General features: G+C 48.2%; 2 protein-coding genes across 2 annotated transcripts; both read left to right on the top strand.

The window, feature by feature from the left end:
- The first annotated feature begins 3,221 nt into the window (after positions 1-3,221).
- On the top strand, positions 3,222-8,539 carry LOC119323763 (transcription factor HY5-like). The gene is made up of 4 exons (XM_037597469.1): positions 3,222-3,581; positions 3,922-4,102; positions 7,451-7,607; positions 8,001-8,539. Exons 1-4 carry the CDS (start codon positions 3,500-3,502, stop codon positions 8,049-8,051), a joined length of 471 nt encoding a protein of 156 aa, XP_037453366.1. The 5' UTR covers positions 3,222-3,499; the 3' UTR covers positions 8,052-8,539.
- A 2,018-nt stretch (positions 8,540-10,557) lies between these two features.
- On the top strand, positions 10,558-13,538 carry LOC119326522 (F-box/kelch-repeat protein At1g55270-like). Its single transcript, XM_037600158.1, has 2 exons — positions 10,558-10,807; positions 12,202-13,538. The coding sequence occupies exons 1-2, from the start codon at positions 10,781-10,783 to the stop codon at positions 13,444-13,446; spliced, it is 1,272 nt and encodes a 423-aa protein (XP_037456055.1). The 5' UTR covers positions 10,558-10,780; the 3' UTR covers positions 13,447-13,538.
- Positions 13,539-14,046: the final 508 nt, after the last annotated feature.

Below are 14,046 nucleotides of genomic sequence, written 5' to 3' on the forward strand. Positions count from 1 at the left end.
CCCCACGTCCATGGTGATGGCGCTCGCGTCCTACACTGACCCTCCGCCTCATATAGGTTGGTCGTTGATGGAGTGGGATGTGCCGCTGCGGTTTGGGGAGGCGCAATCACGATCTGGTTGGGATCTCAGTGTGGACTCGTTCTCTACAATGAAGGATGGCGCTGCCTCCCTGGCAAATGGGATCGGAGGAAGGGGCTCTACGTCGTGAATGTCGGCGAGGCAGCGGCCGAAGGCGAGCCCGACGATGAGCACGGGTGTTCGTCCCATGAAATAGGCGGCCACGGAGGGCGGATTTGAGGCCACCCCAATCGCCGGTGGCCCTTCCTCCCATCGCTCATCGCCTCCATTCTCTCTCTCCTCTAAATCTTTGTCGCCCCTGCCTGATTCTGGCCGACGCCATCCGGCTCTCGCATCGACCACCACCAGCATGGCTGCGGACGAGGCGCAACCGCAGACGCCGCCGCCGCCATCCTCATCCACCTCCTCCACCATCCTTCCCAGCCGTCGTCGGGGGCACCCGCCATCTGCGCTCTAGCCCACCCGCTCCCTCCTATCCCCTCCCCCTGCCTGCCAACCCCGTGATCCATCGCACAGATGGCAGGTACTACAGCGACCTCCTCCCCAGTGGATCCGGCCTCCTCCGATGGAGATCCATCCTGGGCACCGCCTTATTCTCATGCGTGCACGTCTATATCAACGTCTCATTCCACCTCACCTGAGGCTTTACCTTCCCACCTCTGCTTCAGATCCACATCACTTTGCAAGGTATGTGCTTGATTGTTCCGAACTGGATCGATGGATTATGCAAGGTACTTTGGGTGTCGTCATTGACGGCAATTGTCACGCCATGCTACCATCGGAGGGGTCCCTCATTGATGATTAGGGTCTTCCGAACTGCACGAGCTCCATTGAGAAGGATGTTTTTAATTCTGGTTTTGCCTACATGCTTTCTTTGCCTATATCTACTTAGCTAATGTCTTCTTATACATAGTAGTTGCTGAAGTCGTGATCAAAGTTGTTCACTATAAGGAAACAACCATGATAACAAAAGTGTATATTCCCTGACCTTTGACCTGAAGTACTTTTTCATTAGAAACTTGCAACAGCCAGGCATTGAAATTAGCAACAACTTCGTACGTACTGAACTAATTTGCAGCAACACATACTGAACTAAGTTAGGTTATGCTCATCGTTCCAACATGCTTAGTGATAACCACCTAGCAAGCTGATCAAACATGAAAAAATTGAAGTGCTACTGCTAATCGTACTATTCTAAATGTGAAAATCTATTTAATTGGCTCTTCTCTAATTGTACACTTGCATAAATCTCAGATCTTGCAAATTACAGTATAACCATAAAAGTCATGCTTTGACTCCTATAGGGCCTTTTGCACTTTAATATGACTAATAATTTGCCTTAATATCACAAATTGTATTACTACCTTTCTAAGTGAATGACATTCAAGAATGTCATTAAATAAAACCAAGAAATCCTTTTGGTATTGAAGTGTAGGAAAGTTGAGACTATAAAACCAAAAGTTATATTTATGTTTATTAGAGAAGGTTCTTTACTTTTTATAGGAAAACACAAAATGTTGTGATGTAGAGTCTAGGTGGTGGGCCTCCTTGATCCACTTGGTGGATGAGGGCGACTCCGGTCCTGGCACCCATAGTGCCAGTGATCCAAAAATCATAGGGCCTGGATATAGCTCTAGCAGACGTATGCGGCTTGCGCATCGAGCTTGGTCGTCTCGAGCATGGAGATAGGCGAGTTGTAGACCAAGAGCTGGTACAGAGATAGGCGAGTTGTAGACAAGAGCTGGTGGGCAGCAAGAAACGCATGCACACCAAAGAACAAATCTGAGTCACATGCCTACTTCTATTAGTTTCTACAAAGAGCGGCTAGCTTAGATCTTAGACCAGTCGGTCACTGTCGAGGTCGCCAAGGTGATCTTACAGCACCGCCGTGGGGATTTCTCATGATTTTATGTAGGCAAGCCGCAAGCGGTGGTGGTGATTGGCTGGGTGGTGTCGCTGCCTTGGGAAGAGACGAAGTGATGGTAAAAGTAAGCAGGATCCGATGATTCTTCCCTGGGGATAGCCAAAGTCAAGATGTCGACTACAGACTCGTCGCAGACTTGCAGTGAACCTGGATGCGGCGAGCCTGATTTGTGGATCGATGGCGGGTCTTGACTTTGTTAGGCCGGGATTGGATGGTTGCGGAGGGTGGTGTGCTTGGTTGGGTTCCCATGGAAGAATGTGGGCTCCTCGTGAATCTGGTCATGCCCATCCTAGAGAACATTGTGTCCCTAGCTCCCTCGAGGAGCAAGGACAGTGCAAGCGGCAGCAGGGGGTAGGGTAGATGTGGGGAGGGATGTCGGCGGCTGCTCGAGGTCATCATGATGAAACCCTTGACGTCCCATCTTTATCAATGGAAGTGGAACAGCACGAAGTCGAGATTGGATAGGAGTTTGAGTTCTTTTTGGCACCGATCGGTTCCCCACTTTAGAGATGTATTTTTTGCGTGCGAGCAAACAGTGGGTTGATTCTAAAAAGGATAGACACTTTTCAACAGAAGTGCATGACGGACCAAAAATATGACCTCATTTTATTCGTTTGATAGATATCGTATTATTCGTTGTTGTTCGTTCGGTGAAATTTCTTAATATTTGATTGTTGTGTTTCTAATTAGAACACCCCATAATCATCCAATATGAAGGGATGATAAATGAAAGATAGTGATTATAAATTTTGAAGAGGCCGTGGCAACGCACGGGCGTTATACTGGTTACTTGCAGGACGGCGATATCGAAAAGGCACCACCACCTGCGTCCGTGCGATAGATATTTGGCTTCTTTTTCTGCGTGGCCGACGAGGCGCCAGCGAGCCCCGAGCAAACGCGCACGCGCGCGGCGGCCTCGGGCGAAAGCGCCACGATACATCGAGACAGCTCACTGACGGGTAGGACCACGGGCCCGATGGCCCGCGCGTCAGTGTGGCAGGCGAAGCGGAAGGGCCTCAGCGCCTCCACGTAGCGGGTCTCCGCGCCTGTGGATCGCGACTCCGGGCGGGTGGTCTCCAGGGCAGCCACGACCTGCGGTTCCCAGCCGTGCGATCCTCGCGGGCTGGGTGGCTGGGATCGCCCCGCTAAAACCCAAACCCCCATGCAACTTTCGGGCCAATAAATGACGTCTCCCGAAGCCGCGTCTTACATGGAACCCTGTTCCTCGCCGCGGAATCCCCGTTTGAGCCTCTTTCCTGCCGCGACTACGCTGCACAGGGACTGAAATGCAAATTGGCGGGTGCTTGTATGAAACGCACTGGGCTTTGCAGGGGCTGATCCGTGAAATACCTGCGCTTTGTGCCGCCTTAAGACAAAAAAGTTGTCATGGTCCATACAAGCAAGTAGTAGCAGCTGGGAGGAGGAAGATAGGAAGAGAGGAGCAGAGGTAGCCTCGTCTTCCTCGGGATTGGGAGGGACGAGAGAGGCGGGGAGAGAATGCAGGAGCAGGGGGAGAGCTCGCGGCCTTCGAGCAGCGACAGGTCGTCCAGCTCCGGCAACCACATGGGGCACAAGGAAGGCAAGCTCTACAACTTCAATTCTCTCCTGCTGTAATGCTGTTTTAGCTCGATCGGTTCTTGAAACCAAGCTCTTGTGCGCTGTGCCTTCCGGTGAGTGTCCATTGGGCCGGGCTTCCGAAAGTTCCGATCATCTTGATCACTTGCCAGAGATGTTCTATACTTTTCTAGAATTTTGGGTCGAATTTCACGCCATCTTTAACTGGGCATTTTGAGGAAAGAAGCTCTGCACTCATTTATGCAGCAGAATTTGCGTTTATGCGCGTTTGTGTTTGCAGAAAGACCGATGTCTTCGAAAGAAGTATGGTGAACCGAGCTAAGCTGAGCTTCGTTGGATTGCAGGGATGGAGAGCGACGACGAGATAGGGACGGTGCCGGAGCTGGGCCTGGGGCCAAGCGGCGCGTCCACGTCCGGCAGGAGGGAAGCCGACGGGCCGGAGCGCGCCCAGTCCTCCACCGCGCAAGGCAGCGCGCGCCGCCGCGGACGCACCCCGGCCGACAAGGAGCACAAGCGCCTCAAGAGGTACGAGCTTCATGCTGCATAATTCAGTTTCGAGTTTCTGACTGTGGATAATGCCTCCTGTCCTGTGTGCCTAATTCGATGTTTGGATGGTAGATCGAGTACGGATGCCCATTCATGCATGTTTTGGATTCAATGCATGGTGGTCCTGTACTCCTGATGGTCCATACCGAAACCACGCCATGCATGTATAGGTCCCCTTTTGTTGAGTTTAGACAAACCAGGATTGCTCGTGGATCCAAGTTGGAAACGAAAATGATTTTCTTGTGGGCCTTTCTTTCTCCTAGAGAGATCTCTTGTGGATCTAGAATTCTAGATACGGATTAAATGTCGAGGTCTCTGAATAAATACTATGGTTGGCTTGGCCGTCTTCGCCTGGCTCTCTGTGCTCGTGAAAGCTGGGTCAGTGGAAGCGGTCATAATGGAAGACTTGTGCTTCTGTTGTCGTGGTCATTGCTCTCAGAAGTTGAACCTCCTTCGACGGGTGGTCAATGCTTTCATGCTTCTTTGTGGTCCTTACTTGTACTTGTGTGGGTTCTCTAGTGTTATGTCTAGGTCGTTGGTTGCCAACGTTTGTGCCAGGATCCTTAGATTCATCGTCGTTGTTTAGGTTATGGTTTTGTTGTTGGATCGTGCCATCTTTGGTGTTGTGCGGTGTCTTCTATGGCGCTGTACTCTTCTTTCAATCTAATGAAATACATTTGGCTGTCCTGTATGATTTGAAAAAAAAAATTGCGATTACCAATACGATGCTCAGCTCAGCCTGGTTGAGATCGATAAACGAGCTTGTTGTAGCAAAAGAGATATCCTGAATTTAAAGGATGTCATCTACGGCGGAATGCATGCAGCTGGGCTAGGGGTAGAAAAGGATTTTTGACATATCAGTACTCCCTTAGTTCCAAAAGATAGTTTGTAAGAAAAAAATTTCAAGCTTTGTGAAGTTTAACCAATATTGTAGAAAAAAATATATACATTCATAATACAAATAATATCATTTGATATATCATGGAAGATATTTTTATACTGTAATTATGTGTTATTATTAATGTTGACATTTTTTACTGTGTTTGACTTTGAAAAACACGTACTATATTACTTCAACGGAGGGACTACATGATACCACACGTATTGGTTTCCGTGTAAGTCAACCATGTGAATATTTGACCAAGATTATAGAATAAAATACAACAACCGCAATACCTAATAGGTAAAATATGAAACTACTTTTCATGAAGAATCAAATGATATAAATTTCGTATTGTGGATACTAATATATTTTTCAAAAAACTTGGTCAAACATTCACTTGTTTGGCATTTGAAAAAACAAATACACCTTACACAAAGGAACGGAGGTAGCGCTATCACCATAACTCTAGGAATGTTTTAGTAGTTGCATTTACTGGTACCCCTTAGAAAGTCTTCAATGATCATAAATAATGCACGAAAATTTTGGGAATAAAACATTTTCTCCATTCCCGCGATTATGTTTTGTAGTGATTTCCTTGTCACATGAGAAATTTCTCTATTTAATAATCTCCGAAGACTTTTATTTTTAAAAATATAATATTTTTTAGAAATAAACTACATGATTAAATCACTGTATTTGTCCAGCTGGACATTATTTTTTAAAAAAATGGACTAGTGCATGGCACGTCATGCAAAACCCTATTTTTCTTTTGAGAGGATGAATCCATGAAGTCGGTGTAGAAGTACTCCGCGGACGAATCCATCATGTTTGCTTCAAAGTGAACAACAGAAATGTCAATAAATTTCACTATGGCATTTCGTCGAACATTTGTCACGCGTGGTGTCCACTATGGATGACGATGTACAAGGGTGGATGGTACCTGGGGCCGGACCAGGGGTGGAAGGGAGGCGTAGGCAAGTCAGCTGACGCCCGGGTGGAGCGTTGGAGGTCTGGCAAGGCTTGGGCCGCGGAGTGGGTAGTATAGTGGTGGCGGCGGTCTCGGACCACGCGGATACACAACAAGGGTGTATGGACGGAGTGAGAAAAGTGGGGCTTCGGGTGGAGTTTTTGTGTGGGCCTCGGGTGTTGGAGTCCAATCTGGCGACCCTCCGGGTGCCCGCAAACCTCTCCCAGATTTGCTTTCAGTTTGCGGGAATTCAGACTTGTGAACGTTTGATGGACAGTTTTGGAGGACACAGTGTCCGAACAATGCGGGCCGGACATCTCTGGCGGTTTGATGGACGACATTGGAGATGCCCTTAGTCCTATCAAATGGTTTTACCGTAAATCATCAAAATTAATTAGGGTACTATGGAAGGTGCACTTTTCATCATCTCATGGGTATTGTGCGGATACAGGGGATTGCCAATCTCGTCATAACCCTCCGTTCAACACCCCTCCGTCTCCCAACAACGGTGATCAAAGGTGGTGCGACAATGGCTGGATGTGGAGCGGTGAGGTACTCAACGTTCTTCCGGCGTTTTCTCTAGTGACACGGGTGAGCCTTGGGCCCTCTCAGCATCGAGATCCGGCTAGCGAGAAAGCTTCAGCTAGCACAGAGGTTGCTAGTGGTCACAGACTCAGACAACAAGTATGCGCATACTCTCGGTGGGAACCTATGATCTCGCCTCTTCAGCTAGGTCAACATGCATGTGGCGTGCTCTTGTTGAAGTTGTTGACCCAAACTTCTTCTTCGGGGTTTATTCCCAAGTTTGATCTTTGGTTGGACCTGTCAACATCGCAGCACGTACGACAATTCCTTCTTGAAGGCATTGTCCAGGATTAGCATACTTTCACTGGACCTCCTACTTTTGTTGTCGGTGGTTTTTCCTCGGCGATTGATTGTGGTAGATGTGGGAGAACATGACCATCGCAAGACCAATTCAAGAGACTAGCCTCGGGATGTTTTTATTTCAGTAAGCCGATTTTTTTTGGCGTCAATACTTGGCATTGCTTGGAATTTATTAATAATTAATAATATATGACTGTGTGCATCAATCTAGGGGTTATCCTCCTTTTAAAAAAAATCAGTAAGTGGTCTCGACTTATCTCAGAAATATTTTGCTGACATGGGTAATTTTAGTGCCTTCCCTGTACAAATGTTATCTGTATAGCTGGAATTGTTAACCATAATATGTCAACAAAAACTTCAATTAGGTGTGCTGTATTTCTATCATAATATTTATTTTCATAACTAACATGAGATACTTATGTTGCCAATTATGGAGCAATTATCTATGTGTTCTACTCAAATTTCTTTGTATTGGTGTTACATGAACATGATTATTATCTATAATGATTATTATTACTTTTTGAATATTAAGAAACAAGACTTAGTCTAAATCCTAAATATGTGCTTATTTGTTTGTCATTGACCTGTGAAGGTTGCTGAGGAACCGGGTATCAGCTCAGCAGGCAAGGGAGAGGAAGAAAGCTTATTTGGGCGATCTGGAGGTGAAGGTGAAGGACCTAGAGAAGAAGAATTCGGAGCTGGAAGAGAGGCATTCCACCCTACAGAATGAGAACCAGATGCTCCGACAGGTACCATTGTCTTCTCCTTATTGTTCCTCTTCATTTGGGTGGTTCAGATTTGTACACAGATTATCTAATGCATCATGTTTATCGGTAAGCCCGATTGACCTTGATCACAGTTCAGAAGGTCTCATAGCTTTGTTATAAAGTCTTCTTAAAAGAAGCTTTGTTATGCAAGTCATTCACTTCTAAAAGATACCGAAAACCACTGTTTAAGATCAGTAGTTACATGCAGTTCACATTCTGTTACTCTGGTATCGGATTTTCTATTTCATAAAAAGTGAGAATCATACCACCAAAGGGAAACTCAAAAACTTTTGTTTGCCACGTACTGATTGCCACAAGTACTCTGATGATGGACAAATAAAACATGTCCTGAACGAGCTGTTCGTTGTTGTGCAGATCCTGAAGAACACCACTGTGAGCAGAAGAGGGCCAAGTGAGGGTCAATAGCACAGAGGTTGTCAGGGTTGATTCGCAGAATTTTCACAGCAAACAGTTCAATTCCCGTGAATCAAAGAGGCCCTAGGATCGAATATAGCTGCGTTGATCGATCCCAAAATACACTATGTCTGGAACTTAAACTGGTTGGAAGCTTTCTGGCCAAAGGATAACCTCAAAATCAGGGGGCCTAAACCTGTGTAGATCTTCACAGATGTCCCCATCATACTCTATGAAGTCCAGCACCACGTGCTGTGCTTCGTTAATAATCTCAGAAAATTAGTTTTGAGTGATTTAACATGTAATTTGTATCATTTTTTATGTATCTACGAGTATACAATCCAAACATTTTATTGTTTGGCAATTTACTTTGTACTATGGGAAAATGCGCGCATCCGGTGTCGGCAAATGCGGCCTTGTCATGTTATGGCTCTTGCGGATTGATGACTCCTCGAGGATATATGTCATATGGGTGAACAACTCAGCCCCTTCCATCAGCATCTTTCCTCTTGTTTTGATTCCAAGGAGTCCAAATTGATGGTGTGCGTTCGTTTTATATTGGTATGACACTGACGTGCACCCTTGCCTTTCTCTCTTGTCTGTGCTTGCTGGTTTTGGAGGTGCTGCCATCATAATCTGGACCCGATCACCATTTTTCTTAGATAATCGCATTAGAAACGTGAAAGAAAAATCGAAAAGAAAGGTCAAAACCTTCCGGCCCCTACATTCTCCGGTACACACAGCCATAAAACCTAATCAAATCCTCAGTGATCAAGTTGGCAGAAAGTTGCCATCTTTCGAACACAAAAGGAAAGGAGAACAGAACACGGGACATTCAATCTTTTTTTTCCCAATTTTTCTTTTTTAAAGTGTCAAAAAATAATCTTATTCTTGTTTTGGGATACATTCAAACTTAATTCTGCTAGTAATAACCCAGAGGAATATCTTCAAATTAATCAACCAGGCAAACAAACAACGGTGGTTGGCTCAAACAGCAGAGAAGGAGAGTTTAATTTCCGAGAGAAAGGCCCAAGTTTTTTTTAGAAAAGAAGGATGACCCCCGGCTTCTGCATCTGGGAGATGCATACAACCACTTTATTAATTATTCTCGAGGACCTTACAAAGTATTACAACAATGTGTCTGAATCCACCATCTTGGCAACACATGCCGCTACTCCTATCCAAAATGACGAAGGGGTACTAGCTGGGCCACTACCCAAACCACTCACCTAAGCCTAACATCAAAAGCCGGAAGCCGAAACATATTCGGAAGCCCCAGCCGAGCCACATACCGGGTCTGGGGCACAATCCGGTCAGACGCACTCGTGTGTCGTCGCCGCCATCTTACACAGGTCCGTCTTCAGGTCATATTGAGGCTTCTACCTTGTCTGGCCACTCTGCCATCGACGTCACCATGACGCAAGACAGCAACCTCATCCTGCGCGAGTCCATCTTCGCACATCAGACGCCGAGTCTCAACAGCACCACGCCGCCGAGATCCGCCACCATCAATGTGTAAGATGAAGCACCGCTCCACCAAAGTCGCCGTCCTTTAGTCCCTCGAGCCCGTGTGCACCTCCAAGAATGACGCCCCCATGGTGGAAAACGACACCAGAGAGCCGCCGTCATCCGATCTACTGATCTAGGGTTTTCCCCGGAGGTAGCAGAGAGTGGCCTTGAACTTCTCCAAGGCGATGCCTTCAGGAAGGGAACGACGCAGACAACGTCGCCATCGCCGGCCTTGGCAGTAGCCAATAGCAGGTTTTCACCCAGATCTGATCGAAGACCTCCATCTCTCGTGCATGGGTCGCCGTCATCCTTGCCGGGATCTGGATGATTCCGCTAGCCAGATCTCAGCAAGGGGAAGCCCCCCCACCGAGACCCGCCGGCCGCCGCCCCTGGAAGCCAGATCCATATGCGACTCAGCCGACCGCGGCCAACTGAGCGCCCGGGAGCAGCACCAGCAGCCGATGCCCCCGAGCCACCACTGCATCGAAGAGGCAGCCGCCTTCGCACGCCCCGAGGACGGGGCCCAGATCCAACACGACGGCTCCGCCCCTCCTCTGGCGAAGCGGCCGCGAGATGCAGCAGAGGCGCCCCGCCGCCACCTTCCTCGGAGCGCGCGCGGCGTTCGCCGGCGACCTCCTCGAGTGGCGGCGAGACTGGGAGGGCGAGGGGGTGGGACGCGGCGGCGCTAGATCGAGGTTCCCCGGCACCAACACGGGCGTAGCGCACTCTAAAATTGGGGAAGAATTTCACTTCCCGGCCTCTGCACCAACTAGAGATGCATACGGTCATTTTAGTATGAGTACCAAGATAAACATGGTCCTTAGAATTTTTTAAATGAGTATCAAGATATTTTTTGATGAGTGGTTTCACCACACACCAAACTTGATCCTCAATAAATGGAGGAAAACCCCTGTGCATCACCTGTCAATTCTAGGAATTGAACTTGGTTTGTTAGGCTGCACAACCGCATGCCCAATCACTTGAGTTTGCCTTGGCCATTGTGGTGCCCTGCAGCCGTGGACAGGGCCCACAACCACACACACCTGCCTTAAATCCAGAGGTGATCTCCATTTACTAGTGTCACCATCTTCCTTCTCCTCCTCTTCAGCTCCCCCCTTCTTCCTCCTGGGAACGGGGCGCTACCACAGAGAAGCCTGTAGAAGTTTTGTGATATCTGGGTGGTGAGCGTGTGCTTGTGGATTCTTGATTCTTTGCTCCAGGAACAGTCAGCCATGGATAGACGGATCCAAGCTCCTCTGGTGAGTCTTCCATCACGTTTACGCCCCCTCTTCTTTTTCTGCCTACGCGCCATGCTTAGATCGCCCGAGTTTTTCAGAGTTCTGAAATGTTTGGTGTTGTACGGATGCTTTTGGATAAATCCACCGCTCATCTGCTGGTCCATCAGCATGATTCGAAGTTGTTTCGGAATTTTGGATCAGAAAGAACCAAGCAAGTGATAGTATCTACTTGTACTGAAGTCTAGGAAGCTGTAGCTGCAAGTGTTTTTGAGCAACTAGACTTTCCTTCAAGAGAAGTTTCTGTATTCAGAATCAGTACTCGAGCATCGCATACGCAAGAGAGAATTCTTTTGTCGATATTGTGTACTCTCGTACAAAATTATACTTCCTCTGCCCCAAAATATAGGACGTTTTTGCAGTTCGTTATATTTTGGGACGGAGTTAGTATATGCTTATGTAGATATGATCTAAATTGTACTCCCTCCATTTTTATTACTCTGCATATTAGAGTTGACTGAAGTCAAACTTTGTAAAGTTTGACCAAGTTTATAGAAAGCAATATAGACATTTATCATGATAAATCTATACGATGTGAAAGTACGTTCAATAATAAATCTAATCTTGTTGATTTGTTATTGTATATCTTAATTTTTTTGTTTATAAACTTGATCAAAATTTGTAAAGCTTGACTTTGACCAAAACTAATATGCGAACTAAATAAAAACGGAGGGAGTACTAACAAAATGTAAGGAAAATGTTGGGGTCTCTTTCCCTCCTCGTTATCAACTTCAAACGCGTGGTAAGAGGTTGGTTCCCCACCAAGTAGTTCAACTACTTTTGTAAGTAGCTGTTGTTTCGTGACACCATCGAGTGTTGTGTGTTCCTGTCTCATCACATCACTCTTGGCATTATCCAAAATTTAACCCCTTTTAAGACAGGCAGTCGAGTGTCTTTTAAAAAAAGGACAGGCAGTCGAGACTTTAGTTCTAACCGGCACCGTTTTCTTCTCTTTTCTCTTCTCTTTTTTGAGGTTAGCGGCATGAGACTTGGACCCTCCCAATTCAAAAGGACTCGCTCAAAAATCACCTTGGAAAAGATACTCCAGCCTGAGTGGGTTAGGTTGGGAACCGCGTGTGTCCACCACTGAGTGTAGAAGAGTTCATATGGAACCAAATTATGATGCACCTGTCAGAATATGCTCGGTTAAGTAGTTTTTTCTTTCTTTTCTTTTTTAATGACAGTAGTATCTTGTTTTGATAGAGGGTTCTATTGAATTATGTGTGTATATAAGTTAATTGCCATCCCTGTGAACGCGTGCTGAGAAATTTTGCACATTTTGAACTATGCTTGGCTCTTGGTTCACTCTTCCCCTGTTTGTTCAGCTTACTAGAGACTTTTCCTGTCCTTCTGGATAGGTCGATAGCTCGGCATGCTTGTGCAGAGCGGAGAGAGCCGCCGCCGTCGCCTCCACCGGCAGGCACGCCCCGAGATCCAGGCCTTGCGTGCACTCGAGCGTCAGAGCCTCCATCCACCCACTGAGCGAGAAGAGATCGTCGCGGGCTGACCGCCGAAGCGACGGGCAACGGCCACTGCTCCCCGGCCTTCCCGACGACCTCGCCATCGCGTGCCTCATCCGCGTGCCGCGAGCTGATCACTGCAAGCTGAGGCTTGTGTGCAGGAGGTGGCTCCGCCTCCTCGCGGGCAACTACTTCTACGGCCTCCGCGGGAGGCTCGGGCTCGCCGAGCAATGGCTGTACGCCTTCAAGTCCGATGGCGACGGGCGCGTGTCGTGGGACGTGCTCGACCCGGCGGCCGCGGCATGGCGCGTGATGCCGCCCGTGCCCGCTGAATACGCGGCCGCCGCCGGGTTCAGCTGCGCCGTGCTCGGCGGTTGCCACCTGTACCTGCTCGGCGGCAGGGACCCGCGAAGGGGCGCCATGCGGCGGGTGGTGTTCTACAGCGCCCGGAGCAACCGGTGGCACCGCGCGCCGGACATGCTGCGCCGGCGCCACTGCTTCGGCGCGTGCGTCATGGGAAACCGCCTTTACGTCGCTGGCGGAGAGAGCGGCGGCGGCGGCCTCAGGTCCGCGGAGGTCTTCGATCCGGCCAAGAACCGGTGGTCTTTCCTGTCCGACATGGCCCGGGCGCTAGTGCCGTTTGTCAGCGTGGTGCACGGTGGGAGGTGGTACGTGAAGGGGCTCGGCGCGGAGCGACAGGTTCTCAGCCAAGTGTACACGCCGGAGACGGACAGGTGGTCGACGGTGGCAACGCTCGATAGCATGGTCACCGGCTGGAGAAGCCCCAGCGCTTGCATCGACGGCCGGCTCTACGCCGCTGACTGCAAGGACGGTTGCCGGCTCAGAGCCTACGACGAGACCGCAGACGCGTGGAGTGGGTGCGCCTCAAGCGGGCACCACCTAGGGAGCTCGCACGCTCTCGAGGCGGTCGCAATGGTCACGCTTCGTGGCAAGCTCTGTGTCGTTCGAAACGACATGAGCGTGTCGGTCGTCAACGTCGCGGCCGGGGCAGGAAACGAGCCGTGGGAGACCCTCGTCGGCAAAGGGCAGATAAAGAGCTTCGTCACGAACCTCCTGGCTAGCATTGCGGGCCGCGGCCGGGCCAAAAACCGCGTCCTCCATTGCCAAGTCCTTGAGGCTTAGAGGTGTTAGGTCCTAAGAATAATATTTACTCGCTCCGTCACATAAGAGCATAGTACACACCTAACTGATGGCTTTACGATGTTGCCACATCATTTTTGTCAAACTTACAGCCGGTAAGTACAATAGTTATATGTAAATAAGTACTACTTCACTCATATATGACTTACCTTTCTTTTCCACAAATTCTCTATAAGCACGTGCAACAGCCGGCTATTAGTTTGTAGCCCGTTTCTTTTCTCTCTCATTTTCTCTTTCTTTCAACTCAGCAAAAAATATATTATTTTAAGTCTTACAGCCTGCCTACATCATCTTATTGTACTTGCTCTAATATAAGACGCTTTTGCAGGTTGCATTGAAAATAAGTTGTTCTCCTATGCGTAGCACCTCCATGACTCTCTTGGTGTGGCAAAATCTATCAAAAAAACAGAATTAAATGTTAACGAACTTACATCCGCTCAGCTAGTTTTTCGCGCAACACACAAATCTCGACGCGAGGTGATGTGTCCATTGATGAAAAAGCATTCCCTCTAAGACGTATCTAGCGTGACATGTTGCTAGCCTATCTTTCCAGCTGCGCCACTCTATCCATTCCCAATATAT

Source organism: Triticum dicoccoides, chromosome 6B (assembly GCF_002162155.2).
Source record: "Triticum dicoccoides isolate Atlit2015 ecotype Zavitan chromosome 6B, WEW_v2.0, whole genome shotgun sequence".
NCBI classification, from domain to species: Eukaryota; Viridiplantae; Streptophyta; class Magnoliopsida; order Poales; family Poaceae; genus Triticum; species Triticum dicoccoides.

What these genes read in the sequence shown, in the direction of transcription:
- LOC119326522 (XM_037600158.1), top strand. Translation starts at nt 10,781, where the DNA reads ATGGATAGACGGATCCAAGCTCCTCTG. An exon ending in GACGGATCCAAGCTCCTCTG is followed by an intron (nt 10,808 to 12,201) that starts GTGAGTCTTCCA and finishes CCTTCTGGATAG; the next exon opens with GTCGATAGCTCGGCATGCTT.
- LOC119323763 (XM_037597469.1), top strand. Translation starts at nt 3,500, where the DNA reads ATGCAGGAGCAGGGGGAGAGCTCGCGGCCTTCGAGCAGCGACAGGTCG. An exon ending in CCACATGGGGCACAAGGAAG is followed by an intron (nt 3,582 to 3,921) that starts GCAAGCTCTACA and finishes GTTGGATTGCAG; the next exon opens with GGATGGAGAGCGACGACGAG. An exon ending in GAGCACAAGCGCCTCAAGAG is followed by an intron (nt 4,103 to 7,450) that starts GTACGAGCTTCA and finishes TGACCTGTGAAG; the next exon opens with GTTGCTGAGGAACCGGGTAT.